This window comes from Hippocampus bargibanti, linkage group LG20, assembly GCF_051943395.1.
Source record: "Hippocampus bargibanti isolate YZ-2025 linkage group LG20, ASM5194339v1, whole genome shotgun sequence".
NCBI lineage: Eukaryota > Metazoa > Chordata > Actinopteri > Syngnathiformes > Syngnathidae > Hippocampus > Hippocampus bargibanti.
The window spans coordinates 4111202-4131859 of NC_142753.1; the positions used below are offsets into that span (position 1 = coordinate 4111202).

The following is a 20658-nucleotide window of genomic DNA, read 5'->3' on the forward strand; positions in this document are numbered from 1 at the left end:
GAGCTTCCCTTTTTTTTTTCCTAGAAGACTTTTCATAATCTGAACACTAATCAAATTTGACACATGCACACCATTATACCAGGAATAAAGCAGCTTCACATTTTAAAGGAAAAAAATGGTCATATATCCTGTCATTTTTTTGAAATAAAGGTGTTAATGTTCTTCAATTTTTCCAAGAAACCAATGAGAGCAAAGTCATATTTCAACGGGTGAATTCTCCCCCTTTTTTTTAATTCATTCTTTATTTTTTATCATGTGCCTTTTAATTCCGGAAATGTTTTTTTTTAATTAGTACCCTTCAATATTGTACTATATTCCTGGAAAAAAAATGCCACTTTCTTCGGAAAAAAAGTCACTTTCATCATGCAGCAGATTTATGTAATGAGATGTCATAAACATATCAGAGCTTGTAATTAGCCCAAAGCTAAAGTAGGGAAGCATCAATGGTTTGTTTGTTTATTTATTTTATTTTTACTTGCCAACTTCTCATTTGTAGGTAGGCCCCTTTTTTATTTTTATCATCCAATATTGCTTGCTTATTCTTTTAAATGGTGGGTGGCTTGTCGCCCCTCACCCTCGCCCTCTTTTAGGTGTGCAGACACCCCTGCTTAAAAAAACTTGGTTTGGACCAGACGTACTAGCATGGTTTTGTTTGTTTGATGTGTTTTTGCGTGCGGAGAAAATACTTCCTTCTGGGATTGGCTAGCTTCCCATTCCAAACTTGTGTGTGTGTGTGTGTGTGTGTGTGTGTGTGTGTGTGTGTGTGTGTGTGTGTGTGTGTGTGTGTGTGTGTGTGTGTGCGTGTGTGTGTGCGTGCGTGCGTGCGTGCGTGTGTGTGTGTGTGTGTGTGTGTGTGTGTGTGTTTGTGCGTATGTGTGTTTATGCGTATGTGTGTGCATGTGTGTGTGTGTGATTGTGTGTCAGCTCCACTTGGCTTCACTGTTTCTGGGAAGCGTCACCCGTTTAGAACTCAAACGGCCTGATTTTTCTCCCTCTCGCCCCCCCCCCCAGCCCTACACACCACCTCCTCCTCCTCCTCGCTTTCCTCGCACCAAATTTGGGGAACAGCTGGGGCGGCCATGACGATGATTTGTCTCCCTCTGCCCGTCCGCTTGACAGCTTTCAGAGCACGCACATGCTTGTACGCCGTCGCTAATAAGCACACACACGGCGATACACACTGTAAGACACGTAGCCTTATACAGAGGCCATGTTTTTTTTTTTTTCTTGGCCGCTGCCAAAACATGGCCATTTCCTTGAAGCCCGGGCTCGCCGTACATCAGCGTGGGGCCTCCCAGCCCGGATGGCAGGGGCTGACAGAATGACACGTGTCATTTATCAAACGAGGGGGCGCCGGGTGGGGGTCGTCGACGGATTGTGTGACAAAAATCCTGGATCTACAGCAGTGTATCGTGGCATTCTGTGAACCAAACTCTTATTATGCCTGATAAGAAAAAGTATATATGGTGGTCCCAGGTGCCCCCCACCATAGCTGAAAAGCCATGCAATACAATAGAAATGCATTTATATAGCGCTTTAACAACAGCTGAAACTGTAACAAAGCGCTTAGCATTAACAACTATTATATACAGGAAATAAAGCAGTCACAAAGATAGTAGAAAGCACCAGGGAGTAAAACTAAGATTGTCGGAAATAGTTTACTGTTAAAATTCTTCCTTTCATTACTTTTCCCCTGTTGTGCTGCTTCCATATGTGTTTTCATTTTTTAACTCATTTACCAATTTATTCGGGAATTGAACAGATGACAGAGTGCCATTCCAAATTTGTTCGAGTTTTGTTTTTGCATGTTTGGGTGCCGATAAAGTCCTGACCAGACCTCTGGCAGTGTTTTTTTTCTTTTCCACAAGGGGGCAGCATTTCCATTTTTTCAATGTTAGCACTTTGTAGCAGCTTCAGCTGTTGTTAAAGCGCCATATAAAGCAAAATATATGTATTGTATTGTATTTTGGATAGCTGCCCTCATTTCTAGCTCATATAATTCCTGTTCCATATAATTTAGGAATTAACTGTTTATTCTGTTGAAAGAAGCGAGTATAAGGTTTATTACGCTGCATTGAATGTTGTTGTAGTTCTAAAACTCAATATTCTTTCAGTCCTGGATTTTGACTGACAATGATAAAAACCCTGGCACTGGAGTGGATACTTTTTTGCACATCGTCTGGCAGTTAATGAGTACAACCATGAGGACAACCAGCACCTCCGGACAAGTTGTGTCCATAATTTGTAAAATCACTTCAAATGACTTCGACTGAGTGCATTTTACAAAGATTCCACAGCATATAGCTATATTTTACCTTTTAAGACTTGCGCTGAATATTCAGAAAGTCTTGTTTTCGAGTTAATGACTGATTTCGAGTTGATGCCTGACGTGGCGTCACGTCTGGAACGCCCCTCACCGAGAAAGCGACACACGATGCATTTTGGGTACTTTGCTTGGTCTGAAAACATCGTGTTGATCCGTGTTGATGGCGAAATTCGAAGGAAAAAGATAAATAATGCGATGGTGAATTGTGTGTTGCACCAAGACTACTATTTGATACTAGTTGACACAAATTCCCAGCAGACAAATCAGCCCATTTCCAATGGAGCTTGGGCTTGTGCATTTTCTGAGACGCTACATTGGAGTCCTGATGGCTGGAATTGATACAGGAGGACTTCTTTAATCGATTGCAAACATTTATGCTTTCCTCTTCAGAATTATTTGAATCATATTCATAACTGGATGAGTAACAAGAAAGCATCTTCTCCGAATCTGAAGCCATCACGAACAAGGAGGCGGAACCTTCTGAAACTGAAACTTTCTGAGGTCATTTTGAAGTAGTTTTGGGACACTTTAAGTCATTTTTATTGGTGTTTTATTGGTTTTGCATTTGACTAAAAATATCAGTCTGCGTGTTTTGGGTATTTTAGATGCTATAAAATGTTTTCTGATGTCAGGAAACAAAAAAAAAATTGTGTCTGTTGTCCTTTAAGTTATCTGTGAACCAGACATATAAATCCGAATTAACCCCATGCATTCCAACACCAAAATGTTCAATCATGCAGGATTCAAGAAAAATCAAGAGTATCCTAAAAATATGTCATGTCAAATAATATAAATCAACGTAACTGGTACGCTCCGGTTTTTGGGGATCTTTTCAAAGCTGCTAACTCTCAAAGCCCAATGCTACTCTCTGTTCTCTGTTTTTGTATGCACGCCGCCGCCGCAGTCCCCACCATACGCCTCTCTTCCTCCTTCATCACGTCCTCTTCTGTGATCTCGCCCAGCCCCCCCCCCCCCCCCCCCCCCCCCATCGTCTCCTCTTTCAAGCGCTCATTCATTTGTCTTCATAAACCTAATTTATTCACTCGGTCCACAGATGCGCGCTGACGCACATCAGTCTCCCTCCCACGTCACGTGACGCATGCTCACCGGGTGCATACCTGACCTCCTGATGTACACACACAACACACACACACACATCCTGTAGTGTAGTAGCACCTCGTCGCACACACCCGCTTCGCCCACTCAAAGCTCCTCTTTTAGCATTCCTACACATGTTGCCTTTTTTGTGCGTTTGTGTGTATGTGTGTATGAGTGTGTGACGGGTATTTTTGTAGCGAGCGTTTTCCACACCCGCACAGCCGTTGGTTGTCTGTCCGCAGTCGGATATTGTGCTGCGTTGAAGGATGGCTTCCTCTCTTCCTGCCATGCTCTCGGCTGGGAGGCTGCTTTGAGCCGACGCTCATTCACTTGCATGCATACACACACACACACACACACACACACACACACACACACACACACACACACACACACACACACACACACACACACACACACACAGGCAGACATGCATAATCGCATACAGACCAATTAGCTGGACATGACAAGCTCACAGTACATCATTTTATTTCGTACCGCTTTTTTTTTTCAAAATAATATAATAATAATAATAATACATTACATTTTAAGCGCCTTTCAAAGCTCTGAAGGACACTTTACAGTCACAGACAAGCATAGGTACTATAATAAATAAAATACAATCACAAATAGAATACAATAAATAAAATACAATTATAAATAGAAACAAGAGAGAGAGCTACACAGAAAATGCAATTTTAAATAGGTGGGTTTTGAGATGGGACATGAAGGTCGGAAGAGAATCGATGTTACGAATGTTGGGAGGAAGTGAGTTCCAGAGTTTGGGGCAGAGCAGCTGAAAGCCCTGTCACCCATCGTGCTGAGATGGGCAGGGGGGCACACAGAGGTGCACGAGAGAGAATATAAATTTGAACAAGGTGAGATAGGTATGTGGGGGCAAGGTTATGGATAGCTTTAAATATATAAAGAATAATTTTAAAGTTGATTCTATATTTGACCGGGAGCCAGTGGAGTGGACGGGGGTGATGTGGTGAAAGGATGATGTTCTGGTGATGATCTGGGCTGAAGAATTCTGGACGAGTTGAAGTTTGCGGAGAAGTTTCTGAGGGACACCAAAGAGAAATGAATTGCAAGAGTTAATCATGGAGGTGACAAGACTATGAAAGAGGATAGCAGTGGTGTGAGGAGTGAGAGACGACGAAGACGATTGATTGCGTAGGTCCTAATTCTCTCACATAAATATTAGCAGTGGGACAGAATGCAGGTTTGCTATTGTGGAATTTATGATGCTGGAATAGTTATGACTTATAAAATAATGTGATATGTTTCATTTAAATATTGTGATGTGTGATATTTTGGAATCGTTGGTAATGTTTTGCATTTTCTTACATAGACGTCGTGATGCATCAGATTCCAGAGAGGTTGTTTTGGGCTGACGCCGATTTCGTTCGATGATGCCACTTCTTCCTCATGTTATTGATTCATTGTGGTTTTTTAATCTGATTTCTATAAAGTGTTCGATTAGATTAGATACGACTTTATTAGTTTCGCTGAGGAGAAATTGACATTTTACAGCAGCAAAGTGATGAAAAGAAGAGGAAAGGAAAAAGTAGAAAAGCAAAATACAGGACCTGCTGTGAAGGCAGCCACTGTCGCGGCGCCATCTTGAAGTAAAAAAAAAAACTACAACAAAATAACTCACCAGTAATATGACACAAGACAAAATACACTGACAGTCATTCAATCTTAAGCACTTTCGTCGCCCTCTGTTGTGTTTGTTGTATAAAGCAGTTCCAGATGAAAGATGAGAGGATAAATATGTCATTTTTTCCAGTGGATCAGGGACGTCATGGTGACATCTGCTAGAAGGTAAATGTTGAAAGCAAACACAAAGCTGTAGCATCCATTGATGAAAAGAGATGGTCACATCTCCTATCCTACGTAAATCCGCTTCAATTCCGAGCCGCGGCAGTTCCACATTCTTTTTTATTTTCTCTGAACAAAGCGGGGCTCTGGAAATTCTGCCCATTACAGGCACAAAAGAAAGCACAATCGCCCCAGAGCTGTCCGGCGATAATAGTCAAATGGCACCGACATACCTCCCAATCAAAAACAGTGCTGGCATGTTCCTTGTGCCGAAAAGGTGCAACCGATCAGCACAGTCTTCTCCTTGATGAATGTCGTGGCAAAAAAAAGTAAAAGAAAGCACAAAGACAACACAACAACAAAAAAGCTCATGGGATCATTTGCCGACAGCTGCCTATTTGGGCGCCATTTTGGATCGAATGGAGTTTTGCCCTTATTAAATCTGCTGCTGTGTTTTTCGTTGTAGGTTATAAACCTCCTTAATCTCGTCCATGTTGAAACGACAGCAGTGAAAACTTTGGCAAATGGAACGTCGGCCTTCAGTCGCACTTTGACTGCGTAGAGAAAGAAAAAATAAATAGAGCAAATGGCAAAAACTTGGACAGGCATAAAGGATAATGGCTTTCACGGTGCACAATTGGCGGAATTTCCCCGGTGACACATGTGGTTGAAAGCGCTCAAAAATTTGGGGACGTCTCGGTCGTCTCGAGTCGACTTCCACCCGGAGGCTTTTTGTGGTTCTAATTAATTTCCCTGAAGTCACTTTTATGGTTTTTCATGTTCCTTTTATTTTCTCTTTTTTTTACTGTCGCTGAAAAGGAAAAAAAATGTGAATCATACTTTCATTTTTACCCATTATGACTTGATTTCAATGCAGATCAAAATAAATCAAGGGACACGTCCTAGCCGGTGAAGCGCTAGTCAGCCATCTGGCAATGTTTTTCCCTTCCACAAGGGGGCAGCATTTCCTTTTTTTCCCATGTTACAGCTTCAGCTGTTGTTAAAGCGCTATATAACCCAATATGTATGGATTGCATTGTATATTCTACATCTGCCCCCATTTCAAGCTCATATAAATCCAGTCCCATATAATTTAGGAATTTGTTCTTTTTTCTGCTGAAAGAAGAGAGTAAGTTTTCCAATGCATTGAATGCTTGTGAAGTCTGTAAAGTGTCCTTGAGAGTTTTGAAAAGCGCTTAGAAATTAAATGTTTTTCTGATCATTATTTAGCTTATTATTTACCTGGCTGGCACTTTATTTGCGATCTATTTGCTATCGAGCTGGCTCGTCAGCTATCTAGCTAGCAATCTATTAGCTACTAGCTGGCTAGCTAGCTATTAGCGATCTGTTAGCTAGCCAGCTAGCTTTCTATCTATTTGCCCAATTCGCAGCTGAATTTTTTGCAGATTTTGGACACCTTAAGTCATTTTTATTGGTGTTTTGCATTTGACTAAAATATCATACTGTGTGTTTTGGGTATTTTAGATGCTGGAAAACGTTTTTCTGATGTCAGTTAAAAAACAAAAAAGTGACGACAGTTGCCCTTTAAGTCATATGACTTGTTTCTCACTTTTAGTGTTTATGATAGGTATGGTAGGTATAGTTCTTGTTTAGATATAATCTGTGTGCCATCCATGTCTCAATGTTTCACTCTTCCTTCCTCTGACCTTAACTTTGTTTCCTTCATCGCCGTTTGGGTCCCTTGACTCGCACAAAGTTCCATTTTAACGCCTCTATTCATAGTACCATGGGCAGGCTCGAATGTTTATTTATTTTTTTGGTTCACAGTTTCTATTGTCTTCCAGAGTCGCCGAGCACTTTTCCCCACCGCGGAAAAAGTAAAAAAAACTCATCTGTCAATGCTTTTCCGCTTGCTATTGTCCACCCCTTATGGTAATTATCCATCTTTTGGGGGTCATCCGTCAAGCAGCTTGTTGCTAGGTGATGGGAACAGATGTTGTTTAGTCGCCGGCAAGACGGGAAGATGGTCCGGGGCATTGTCGGTGAACCCAAATCATGTGTATGTGTGTGTGTTGAGTTGACTCATTCACTGCCAGTCATGTCCACTCCAGTGCCAGGTTTTTTTTTTTCATTGTGCCTCTAATTGAGTTATATTCCGGCTTAAGTGAACGCTGAACGCCTAGCTAGCTCGCTATTTGCTATTTATTTTCTATTAGCTGTCTGTCTGTTTGTCTGGATGGCTGTCTAGCGAGCTATCTATTATCTGTCTGGCCCGCTGGATAGCTATCTAGCTGACTAGCTATTAGCTATATCGGTATCTATCTAGCTAGCTATTAGCTAGCTGGCTCGCTTTTTATTTGTTATTCCAGGTTGAGTGAACACTGGCGCGTGTGGCTGCCGCTGCTCACCCACAGAAAAACATATCCTGTGACTGTAAAGTGACCTGGAGAGTTTTGAAAGGCGCTTAGAAATGAAATGTATTATTATTATTATTATTATTATTATTCCAGGACATGCAGAATATTGAGTTTTAGGACTAAATAAACATACAATAAACAAGTTAATTCCTAAATTATATCGGTCTGGAGTGATATGAGCTTGAAATGAGGGCAGCTGTCCAAAATACATATTGGTTCCTATAGCGCTTGAACAACAACTGAAGCTGGAACAAAGCGCTAACATGGAACAAAAGTTAAATGCCGCCCCTTTGTGGATGAGAAAAACATTGTCAGAGGTCTGACCAGTGCTTTTTCAGCACCCAAGCATGGAAAAAAAAAAAACCACATTTGGGGATGGCCCTCTACCGCATATTTTCAATTGCCGAATACATTTGTGAATGAGAGTCCATGCGTTACTTGAATACACAAATGTTGTTTGACCTAGATGGAGTCAGCTGAGCCAGTGTCTCACAGTGGCATCATTTTAGTTAGCATTAGTAATGCTTTATGTGCACTTTACTTAAAGAAAAAGAAAAGCGGCAAACCAGATGTGTGTATGTCTGCACGCATAGAATGGGAGGCGTGGTGAGCTAATGGTCGTTTTTAATCTCATAACATGCGCTTCTCTGACAGCATAAGGAAACTAGCATTTTTGCCGGTAAACCAAAATCGGTAGATTAAAAAGGAACTTTGGGCCTTGACAGAAATCTGCACCCTCATTTTGCACGTCGTGACATTGTGCAGGTGTACCGAAAAGAGTATCCCGCCGAAAACCGAGACGTCGTTCCGTGTTCACTGTCGGCATAATTGCCTATCCTGCGAGTGTAGCCGGCGGAAAGTAATAATGTCATTTTATTTACAACCTCCGCCTCCCCGCAGGTCAGTGACACACACTGATCAGGCTTGTCCAAAGCCATCAGAGGTGAGTGGCAGCAAATGCAGGACCTGGTGACAAAGCGAAACGGGATAGAAAGGGGCAATAAGGGGCTGCCCGTTGCGGGGGGGGGGGTGGCTAAATGGCGCGATGAGGGTGCGGGCGTCGGGCTGGAACGCGGCGGGTAAATCAGTGGGGGTGAAAGCTGGCGGAATTGGACATTAGCGCACCAAATCAGAGGCGGGATTACCCTCTTGGTCGAGACGACATGAATAAATGACGGTGCTTTACCGGGGGAAGGTGTGTGTGTGTGTGTGTGTGTGTGCGTGCGTGTGTGTGTGTGTGTATGTGTGTGCGTGTGTGTGTGTGTGTGTGTGTGTGTGTGTGTGTGTGTGTGTGTGTGTGTGTGTGCGCGCGCGTGCCTGTGTGTGTGTGTGTGTGTGCGCAGGAAGTTGATTGTTTTTGTCACCATGTCACAAAATGGCTGACGCAGGACAAGTGCTATTTTATTGGGTTGTAAAACATTTTGGACAAGCTGAAGTAGCTCAGTCATTTTTGCGCTAACAAGTACCATTGGAAGAATGGCGGCCATTTTATGCCAAGTGCATGAAACAAAATGGAGTCCACTCCTCAAACAAACTGGCACTATCATTGGCGAAACACCTCTTGGCCTGAACCTGAGTGTGTGTGTATGCCCTTTGTTAATCTAGCATCTACACACACACACACACACACACACACACACACACACACACACACACCTCTCCCTGCCCTTGGGGGTGTACAGTATGTTATTTTTTTGTAGTGTAGGGGGGTGTAATGGTGCCCCACTGTGGTGTCACCTGTCTGTAGCAGGAAATTCTGGACTGCACACGGCAACAGTGAATGGCTGCACTCCAAACACACAGATGGCATTGTTTTTTTTTTTATTTACACAACACACACACACACACACACAGACACCTATTTAATACAGAGCAGTCATTAATTTGTGGGATGACTCCATCTGTGTACACGTATTGTTGTTTTGCAGTAGTTAGCCCAGTTTTGTTGCCGCCATTGTGGTTCCTGTTCCTGTGTGTTGAAATGTGTCACATCATTGGCAAAATAGTGCAAAATAATCAATGGGAACACAATGACATTGTGACTTTTTTTTTTGAAAACTCCTGTACTTGCGCGCCTGCTGGCAGTCGTTTAACTTCATTCCCACATCCTCCCTGAGTGGGCTTTGTACATTTTTGACTGACAACCACAACAGACACCTCCATTTTAATCCCCCCCTCCCATTGCCGCCCTCCTCCCTCACCGTCTTTTGTTCAGCCCGAAAGCGTCTGCGTCAGCAATCTTTCCCCATCTCTGATTGCCTTATTAGCCGGAGGTGGCACTCGCAGCTTTTTTGTTGTCTTCACTGTTGTTGTACATAGATGGGTTTTTGGGACTTTTTGTCATTCCGTGCCCCTCCTACCCACACAGATACAGTCACAGTCCTGAAGTGCTTCTTGGTTTTTTTTGTTGCACTGTCAGCTTAGCTTTGTCTTTAACTCATTCACTGCCATTCACAAATTTAGTCGAGAATTGAAAATATGACGTCGAGCGCCATTCCAGAAATGGTTTTTATCTTATTTCAGTGCCGATACAGCGTTTGTAAGACCTCGACCAATGTTTTTTTTTTTTCCTTTCCAGATGGGGACAGTTTCCTTTTTTTTTCCATGTTAGTGCTTTGTTTCAGCTTTAGCCGTTGTAAAAGTACCGTATTTTCCGCACTATAAGGCGTACCTTCAATGAATGACATATTTTACAACTTTTTCCATATATACGGCGCACCGTATTATAAGGCGTTGTGCATTCGGTGCTAGACGCTGCTTCGACGGTGTAGCGCTAAACGGAATGTCAACAAAACAGTCAGAGAGGTCAGTCAAAATATATTAATAGATTACAAATCAGCTTTCTGACAACTCCATTTACTCCCAAAATGAATAAACAAATGTTTTATTATTTTCTCAGGGGGTAAAGTACAGTGAGACCTCAACTTACGAACTTAATTGGTTCCCAGACAGAGTGTGTAAGGCGAAAAGTGTGTATCTCCAAAAAAAATTCCCATAGGAAATCATTAAAATGGGAATAATCCGTTCCTGGGTTTCCATAAAATATACTTTTCAACTAAATAAGCCTAAAAAACTACACACAACATACCTTATTCTATGTATAATAAATGTGCAATTGTATTGTAATGAAAGAAATACACTGCATTGTATCATAAAGTCACTTTATTTACATTTCGAAGGTCGAAGGTCAAGGGGAATTGCTGTTTGGAAAGAGAGGCGCATTACATGAGGACTGTAATTAAAGAAATAAACTGCTGTAAAATTAAGTTTTATTTACCTTTTTGATGGTCGTTGATGGCTTATGGAAGGAGAGTCACCTTCCATATGGACTCTTGGTAACTTAACCTCTGGTGCTGTTCGGTCGTGTGCTTCCGTCGAAGATCACTCCGCCAGCCGTGGTGGGTGTGTATTATGAAAATAGTCCTTATTATAAGGTTTAATTTTCAGAAATTTGAACGTTTGTAAGACGAAAAGTTTGTAAAATAAAGTGTTTGTAAGTTGAGGTCTCACTGTATTCGTATTTTCGTGACACAGTTTATCTTTTTACAACAGCTAGTTAGTGCTAGTAGTGGAGGGGAACGAAAAAAAAAAACATTCTGATGCTGTTTCAGTTAATTAAACGTAAATGCAATCACAATATACTAACACTCTTAAAAGTGCAAAGCAATAACAATAATAACTCTAAGGCGTCTGTCTCAAACTCGCGGCCCGAAAGAATATTTTGCGGCCCGCCTTGATATGAAAGATTAATGTTAGTGCGGCCCGCATGATTGATATGAATGGAGCGTGTGTGGAGCTGAACAAGTAGGCAAGAGAAGCCATGTTTAGGACAGTTCATGTTCAATATTTTCTTTATGTTAAGAAAGTTGAAGGTTAAAGAACTGTGAATACAGACATTTGAAAATTTATTAAAATAATTAGTTTTCCTGTTTTTTTTTTCAGTCGTCTGTATCTGCCATATAATAATTATAATTATTTTATTTATTTATTACTGGTTGATTTCTTTTTTATTAAGTTTTCCATTTATTCATTTATTTAATTTTTTTGTGTGTTAAAAATAAAGATTTTGAGAACATTGGAATGTTTTATCTGTGCTTTTGTTGTGAAAATCCTGATGTGGCCCAGCCTCACCCAGACTCTGCCTCCAGCGGCCCCCGGGTAAATTGAGTTTGAGACCCCTGCTCTAAGGCAATAGCATAATAACGGTTGTTCACGCGTTAAGGTCCATATTCACAATATGACCAACTCTTGTTGAACTATAAACACACAAAGGAAACACGTAAATCTCACTTTATCAGTTCATTCCTCATGTTCGAATCCCTGGAAAGAATTATTTTTCTTCCGTGTCCGAATTGAACAGCTAGTGGCGTATGTCGTCCGGCGCTGTCTCCCGTCTTCATGAACGTTTGTTCGCCTTCTGCATCCATCGCTCGCACGCAGTTAGCAGTCTAGCTTTGAAGGCTCTGTTTACGCCGCGTTGTATATATATATATATATATATATATATATATATATATATATATATATATATATATATATATATATATATATATATATATATATATATATCGCAGCATGCACCGCGCACTACTTCTTCTACGGGGGAAAATGGAATCTCGGCTGCTTACCGTAGTTATGAGACCCGTTGCGGCTCAATATTGATCCATATATACGGCGCACCGGATTATAAAGCGCATGGTCAGCTTTTGAAAAAAATTGAAGGCTTTTAGGTGTGCCTTATAGTGCGGAAAATACGCTCGTACTAGTACCACATTGCATATATAAGCGTCTTTCAAAACTCTCAAGGACAATCCTATATAAACCAAAATGTATGTATTGCATTGTATTTTGGACATCCACCCTCATTTCAAGCTCATATAACTCCAGACCCATATATTTTAGGAATTAACTCGTTCTTTCTATCATGAAAGAAGTGAAACTCAATTTTCGGTGGGTCATGGTATTCGAGTGACAATAACAAAAACCCTGGCACTGCAGTTGTCACAATTTTGCACATCGTCTGGCAGGGAATGAGTTAAAGTGAACTTGATTGTGAATGCCTTCCGCCGCCTTTCTATTTATCCACTTTGACAAAAGCATTTTCAACAGGCCCAATTTGATGAATGGCCCGAGTCATGTGTAATTATAAGGGTGTATTTTTTTTAAGACAAAATAATCCGATGCGTGTTAACAATTGAGAATTTTATGCGTCCTAATACACGCGCAGAAAGAGAAAAGGGGGAGGGGGCGCTTGCAACTGTTGAACCTCCAGCTTTTCCCAGGCAGCTGCGACTGGCACCTCACACACATCAGGTATTATGTCCACTCCTATTATGGGATGGAGTGCAACACGCTGTTTGAAGTTGACAGCACATCGGCCTCCTCGCTGGAGACTCATTCTGGCACCTCAGACAAGCATCTGATCCGAGATGGATTTGGGGGGCCGGGAGGGGGGAGATAGCCACTTGCCCCTTTTTTATTTATACCCAACCCTCTTTTATTCCCCCCCCCCCCCCTCCCTCCTGGAAATATTTAGTTTCTTTACAATGTCGCCTCATTTTCAGTCAGGCGTCTTTCAAAGCGCGACCGGGCTGTCATGTCCGCTGGCGCTTTTCCCCTCGCCTCACGCTGGGAAGACTTCCACCGCCGCTGCCAATTTCACTCCTCCCTGCCAGCCGCAGCTTGGTGAGGCGCACGGAATTGGCATGCTCTCCCGTCCTAGCGCGATCTCCATTTCTTGGGAGGCCAAATTGTACGCTAGTGTCCACTCAGATCCATGGATTGCGTCCGTTTTCACCCTTCCTCAGCAAGTACACACACTCAGTACTTTTGATCAAGTGCTAATATGGTGGATGTTGTTTAGCTGTAAATCTGTCTTTATCCTTGTCCAACAGTGTTTTTTTGGTGCAGTTTCAGCAGTATTGGTTATTTCATCAATCACCATAACAATGGACGTTTCTTGTTTAATTATATAATCCTTATATTTCCCATTTGTTGAATTTGAATGGTCCGGTTTCCTCTTTTAATGGCGGTGTGACTATTTTTCTATGTGTTGTCAGATGCAATACCCGTGGGCCATCCAGCCAGCTGCATCAAATGACGTGGCTCTCTACCATTAATAAAAGCTGCACACTTTTTTTTTCCTTTCTTAGATTAACTCATTCACGTCCATCTGATGTGCAAAAAAATGTGTCCATGGCAGTGCCAGGGTTTTTGTCATTTTCACTCAAATTGCAGGACAGAAGTTTTAGGACTACATAAGCATTCAACGCAGCATAAGAAATCCTTAGAATCTCTTCTTTCATCAGAAAAAAAAGTTTCTTTCAAGCTTATTTTGTTGTAGTTATCTGCATAGAAAGTGGGGGTGACTGTACAAAAGGTAAATTAGTTAAGTCAATGAGTTAAATTGATTCCTTTTCATTTTGACGGAAGAAAAAGTAAACACATTTTCACATACATGAACAGAATCTGAAAATGTGTTCAAATGTAAAATATTTGCTTGGTGCGATTTTCTATCACCACTTTTTCAAAATCAATGTTTTTCGGTCAATTGTATGATAGCATTCAAATCGATGAGTGATGGCTATAATGACTATATTTGTCAACTTGTTTTTGACCAAAATAATTTCAACCATCCGTACAATATCTGTGTTGTTTCATTCACAACCGTCATACTGATTAAACATCCCTGCACTAATACATCATTAAAGCTACATGTCCTTGGAATTAACAAAACATTTTTTTCTCTTCCAGCTTACGGTCCCGAGGATGAGTTTGGCTCAGACAAAGCCGATGAAGAGGAGCTCCTCCAGGATGACGGCCTCTCACTGGACGGACAGGATACCGATTACTTGTTCAGCGAGGACGCCAGGGGTCGCTTCAGTTGCCAGAACTCGCCTCTCAGCAACGGCACCAACCCGGACGCTGGTTACGCCTCGCCGCTCAGCGTGGCGAGCGACCACCTGGCGGACCCCAAGTCACCTCCCTTTGTCAACGACGCTCGGCAAAAGCCGGAGGATAAACCGGAGGACAGCGGCCAGTCGCTCAATGGTCTCACTTTGCAGGACAGTTTGGCCAAAATGAAAGCCGCCTATTCAAACTTGATCACGGACGCCTCGTGGTCAAGCGTCGCTTTGAACGCGCTGAAAGGTAAACGGGACGATGACGTCGCCTCTGGCGAGAACAACAAAAGCGAACAGAAGGAGAGCAACGGGATTCCAAACCACCACAGCCCAGCGAACGTCCCCTCAAAGAGCAGATTGAGTGGCACCTGCACCAGCACTCACACGACCACCGGCAGCACCGTAACATCTCGAACCGCACCCAACAACACCGCCGTCAATTCGGGATTGGCCTACGATTGGCACCAGGCGGCTTTAGCCAAAACATTTCAACACACGCCCTACCAGCTTCTCCCCGAACCGAGCCTCTTCAGCACCGTGCAGCTCTACAGGCAAAATAACAAGCTGTATGGACCCGTGTTCACGGGCGCCAGCAAGTTCCGGTGCAAGGACTGCAGCGCAGCCTACGACACCTTAGTCGGCCTCACCATCCACATGAATGAGACGGGCCACTACCGCGACGACAACAAGGACGCGGAGGACGATCGGGGCAAGAAGTGGTCCAAACCCCGCAAGCGTTCTCTGCTGGAAATGGAGGGCAAGGAGGACGCCCAGAAGGTTCTAAAATGCATGTATTGCGGCCACTCGTTTGAGTCCTTGCAGGATCTCAGCGTCCACATGATCAAAACGAAACACTATCAGAAAGTGCCTCTGAAAGAACCAATGCCGGCTCTGGCCTCCAAACTCGTCCCGCCGACCAAAAAAAGATCCTTTCAAGACTTGATGTCCCCAAGCTCCCCCGACTCCGTGTCCTCCAACGTTGCGCTCGGGGAGACTCCCAAAGACCAGAGGCTTAGCAATCCATACGTCACGCCCAACAACCGATACGGTTACCAGAACGGGGCCAGTTACACGTGGCAGTTTGAGGCGCGCAAGGCGCAGATTCTCAAATGCATGGAGTGCGGCAGTTCCCACGACACTTTGCAACAACTGACGGCGCACATGATGGTCACTGGGCACTTTCTCAAAGTCACCAATTCGGCCTCGAAAAAGGGCAAGCAGCTTGTTTTCGATCCCGCGAGCGAGCAAAAATTCCAGTCCATTCCTCTGCCTCCGACGACCACCAAGCTCCCAGCTCCCAACGGGGGGTTGCGACCGAACTCCCCTTTGCAGCCGGTCAACCCCGTGGAAGACGATAGGGAGGAGGTCGATAAGGAGGTAGAGGAAGAGACTGAACTGCCATTGGAGCTGAAAAAAAAAATTAAGCAGGAGAAAGAAGATCCCCCCGAGAAGTCAGACAAGCCAGAGAAGACCAAGTCATACCAGTATCTCCGAGAAGAGGACTTGGAGGAGGTCCCCAAAGGTGGACTAGATATCTTGAAGTCATTGGCGAACACAGTTTCAAGTGCAATCAGCAAGGCCCAAACGGGCACCCCGACGTGGGGCGGCTATCCCAGCATCCACGCCGCCTACCAGCTCCAGGGCTGCCTCAAATCTGCTCTGCCTTCCTGCCCGCAGGTTCAGCCGTTATTTAGCAGCAACTCACTAAAGGCAGCGCCCTCTGACTTAGTGTCCGCTAGCCCTTCAGCATCACCGAGCCACAAGAATAATGTGCAGGCTATGGAGAAACTGGTGGAGAAGGTGACCGGGAAAAGCTCGGTCAAGAGTGAAAAGGAAGAAAAGGGCGCTTTTGCCAAGTCGCCGTCCCCGTATCGTAAAGACAAACGTGTTTCACCCAATCCGGAAAATTCTGCAGTCTGCAAAATGGAATCGAGGAGCTCCGAAAGTCGAAAAATCAAAGAAGAGGCAACGAACCTGAGTATCATCACGGAGCACTCCCCGGAGCAGCCCCTGGTCAACCCCCTCAGTGCCCTGCAGTCCATCATGAACACCCACTTGGGCAAAGCCACCAAGGCGACCGTGACCTTCACCGACCCCTTTGCTTCACTCTACAAGCACAACGGCAAATCGGCTCTCGCCAAGCCAGCCGAGCCGCCCGTTGAGTACCAAAACGATGACCAGCCCATGAATTTGACCAAATCCAGGTGCACAAACGGATCCCCCGTGAACGGTAACCCATCAAACCAACAAACGGTCTCCAAAAACACGTCACGGTCATCGTCTCCGCCCCTCCGGGAGAACGCTTTGATGGACATCTCGGACATGGTGAAGAACCTGACGGGCCGCTTGACGCCCAAGTCCACCACACCGTCGTCCATCTCGGACAAGTCCGACGTTGACGGGGCCGCTTTGGAAGACAGTCTGGAGGAACTGTCTCCCATCCAAAGGAGGAAAGGCAGGCAGTCCAACTGGAACCCGCAGCACCTCCTCATCCTTCAGGCGCAGTTTGTCTCCAGCCTGCGGGAAACCGGCGAGGGGAAGTTTGTCATCCACGATCTGGGCCCCCAGGAGCGTGTACACATCTGTAAATTCACTGGTCTCTCCATGACCACCATCTCGCATTGGCTGGCCAATGTGAAGTACCAACTCAAGCGGACGGGCAGCACCAAGTTCTTGAAGAACATGGACTCGGGCCAGCCGCTGTTTCTTTGCGGTGACTGCGCCTCCCAGTTCAGAACTCCTTCCTCCTACATTCGCCACCTGGAATCCCATCTGGGCTTCACCCTGCAGGACTTCACCAAGCTCTCGGTGGATTTCCTCGAGCGGCAGGTTGTCGGCAGGATGGACGCAAAGACTCTGGACCCGTCGGAGTTCACGGAACACGACAGCGACGGCGGTTCGTTGAATCAGTGCAAACTGTGCAGTCGGACTTTCGTGACCGAGCACGCCATCAAACTGCACCTCTGCAAGACGCACGGCAAGTCTCCTGAGGACAACCTGTTCTTTGTCAAAGAGTTTGGCAAGCAGTGACCCATTGGTGGGATCACCGTTGCACTACATTGCCCAGCTTTTTCGATATTGTCCAAAAAAACTCTACAAAACGCCACCGCTCGCATCAAATCTTCATTTCAGTCTCAGTTGGCACTTGAAAATAAAAATAGAAAAAGAAAAAACACACACAAAAAACGGACATATTTTGTTTTTGCAAGGGTTCCCATTTCACAAACTATCAAGGAGATGATCTCATATCATCTCCTATGCAAGCATGCGGCAAACGCGGTGTACAACAGTGGCTGTTCCGAAAATACTTTACACTGCCATCAACTGATTCAATCAATGGCACCCAAATTTTAAATCCAACCTAAAAATAAATGAATACATTTAAAAAAAAAACAACAACAACAAAATATCACCTCAATGCCTCTCAGCTTGTGGCCCACTTCATTTTTTTAATATAAAATAAATTACATTTAGCAAATAATAAATACAGAAATGATAAAATAAATAAATTAACATATAAATGAATACATACATATAAAAAAAAGTAATTCATTAACTCATTCACTGCCAGCCATGCAAAAATCTCTCCACTCTAGTGCCAGGGTTTTTGTCATTGTCACTCAAATTCCAGGACCCACAGAATATTGAGTTTTATATTGAGGTTTAGGACAACATCAACATTCAATGCAGCGTGAGAAACCTTACTCTCTTCTTTCATTAAAAAAAAGGTGATTCCTAAATTACATAGGTCTGGAGTTATCTGAGCTTGAAATGAGGGTGGCTGTCCAAAATACAATGCAATGCATACATATTGGTTTATATAGTGCTTTAACAACAGCTGAAGCTGGAACAAAGCACTCACATGGGAAAAAGGGGAAATGCTGCCCCCTTGTGGAAGTGGAAAAATATGGCCAGAGGTTTTTTTTTTACCAGCGCTTTATCTGCACCCCAGCAAGAAAAACCAAAACCCGAGCAAATTCTGAAATGGCACTCTACGTCATATGTTCAATTCCTGAATAAATTCGGAAATGGCAGTGAATGAGTTAACAAAGGGTCAACACATTGACATTTTTGTCCCGCCATTTTTGATGAAGAATTAATGTTGGAAATAAAGAATGACACCTGCATTTTTATGACACATTTCTGCCTTATGGCCATACAATAGAAAAAAATGTTCCGGCATGATGTGATGTGAATTGTACCAAAATGGCGGCGAGGTCGACCGATGGCTGCTCTCGCTGGCGCAATGCATCTTTTATGAGCCTTTGGGAATTGTCCATCTGTTGTTTTAAAACTGGACCGGCGCTCCCCTGATTCTGCCATGGTCAACTCCCGTTTATTTATGAGATTGTTTGTGCATGTTTCAATATAAAGCTGTGGGCAAATGAGACCTCCATTTTATTATTTTTTTAAATAATTGACCGTCATTTAAATGAAGGCGAAGCAGTTGAAGGATGCTTTAAAATTGGCATTCCAGCTATTTAAAAAAAGATGGAAAACAACAGGGCTGCTTTAAAAACAGTTAAAAACTGAATTGTTTGAATCTGTACAGGATTTGCATTAGTTGGGTAACCGCTGTAAAATGAAGTTACTGTATAAATAATCAGCAAGTCGATATATCTTGCTCATTATTTGTACTGTGTGAATTTTTGTTATTTTCTAAACAGAAGATGACTGAAAGTGTAGAAAGTTTGTTTTTTCCCCTCAAATGTGGTTTACACAAAAGCACTCAACAAAAAAAAAAACAAATTCTCAACTTTTTTTTTCCCTTGAGATTGATCCTGTTAATTTACAACAATGCTATTTTTGTCTTTGATTGTAAAATAAATGCAACGGTTGAAACTTCAACATTGTCACTCTTTACAGCATACAGGTAACATCCGATTTACGACCATCTTGACTTACGACCACCCATACTTACGACCATGACCTCCAGACCCTATTTTTTTAATTTTAATCCTATGTATGCCTGGCACCACAACGCGCTAGCTAGCAGGCCGGCAACGCGTTTGACAATTTTGGCTAGCCAGCCAGCATCTCACTCTCGGGATTGCAAGACATTTAGCCTCTGAGTCTCTGTTCAACATTTTGAATTGATTTCCACTTACGACCGTTTCGACTTACGAACATTTGGTCGGAACGGAATTCGGTCGTAAGTCGGATGTTACCTGTATTTGAAAGGTTTGAAAATCTCCCAAGGACACTTGGGTACAAAGATGAAATATGACAAACTGGCAGCATAATAATGACTATAATCCAATAGAATCATTTTTAATAATAGTTATGACTGTGTGTGTGTGTGTTTGTGTGTTTTAAGAGAAAATATCAATTCAAAAAAATACTGAAAGAAAAAAAAAACATCAGATGTCTGTTCTTTCAGATGTCTGTTCTTTTAATGTTGCGTTTTAAGAACACTTGATTGACTTTTGTTTTGCATTTCGGAATTTTCCGAGCCATGAATGCGCTAAAATAATAATCCCTATATCGTCGTCTGTTGCTGATAAAATGGAGAGAGGGCGAAATGAGCTTTTGATGCGCGTGTTTGACGTGAAGCGTGGCTTTGCTGTTCGCCAGGCACCTGGTGATAAAAAAAAAAAAACAAGAACCCGCATTTCCACCGAGGGCATTTAAGTCGACACGGTCCCGCCCTACTCTGCTCTTGAACGCTCGCCTCGGGCGTCTTCACTCCCAGGAACAATGAAGCTTGTGCTTTCTCTCTCTCTCTACAAAATGGACCCCCACTGCCGCCCTAAAAAACCAGGATCTGATGCCTTTTTTTCTCTTTTGGTTACTTAGAAGTCTCTCTCGCTTTGGTCTTCAAAGGTTTTGGGGGTCCATTCAGAATGATACACCCTTGAGCCCCATATTCAAGGACCTGTGTAGCTGAAAACAATGTCAAGATTCAAAGAGGCAAAATAGTCCAGTCATCCTCAAGTTTACTTGAAGCAAAAAAATGTCAACCTGGTGTGGTTTTGATTAGCAATGGGCCAGTACACCGATATCAGGTGTCTGGCATCGAGCCATGGGCGGCCATGTTTTACTGAATATACACAGTAAAAATCTGGCATCAAATAAGTCCTCCTCACCAGTAGTTGGCGCCACATGAATTGGAGCCTTAATTAGTCTC

At 43.3% G+C, this 20658-nt stretch overlaps 1 protein-coding gene across 1 annotated transcript in view; it reads left to right on the forward strand.

Annotated features, from left to right (window-relative positions):
* The window catches only part of LOC148882735 (teashirt homolog 1-like), a 37870-nt gene extending 18284 nt beyond the window's left edge, over nucleotides 1–19586 (forward strand). Inside the window, exon 4 of the mRNA XM_089023765.1 lies at nucleotides 14383–19586. Within this exon, the coding sequence (XP_088879891.1) occupies nucleotides 14383–17561 (3179 nt within the window). The 3' untranslated portion in view covers nucleotides 17562–19586. The remainder of the gene's footprint in view (nucleotides 1–14382) is intronic.
* The last annotated feature ends 1072 nt before the right edge of the window (nucleotides 19587–20658 follow it).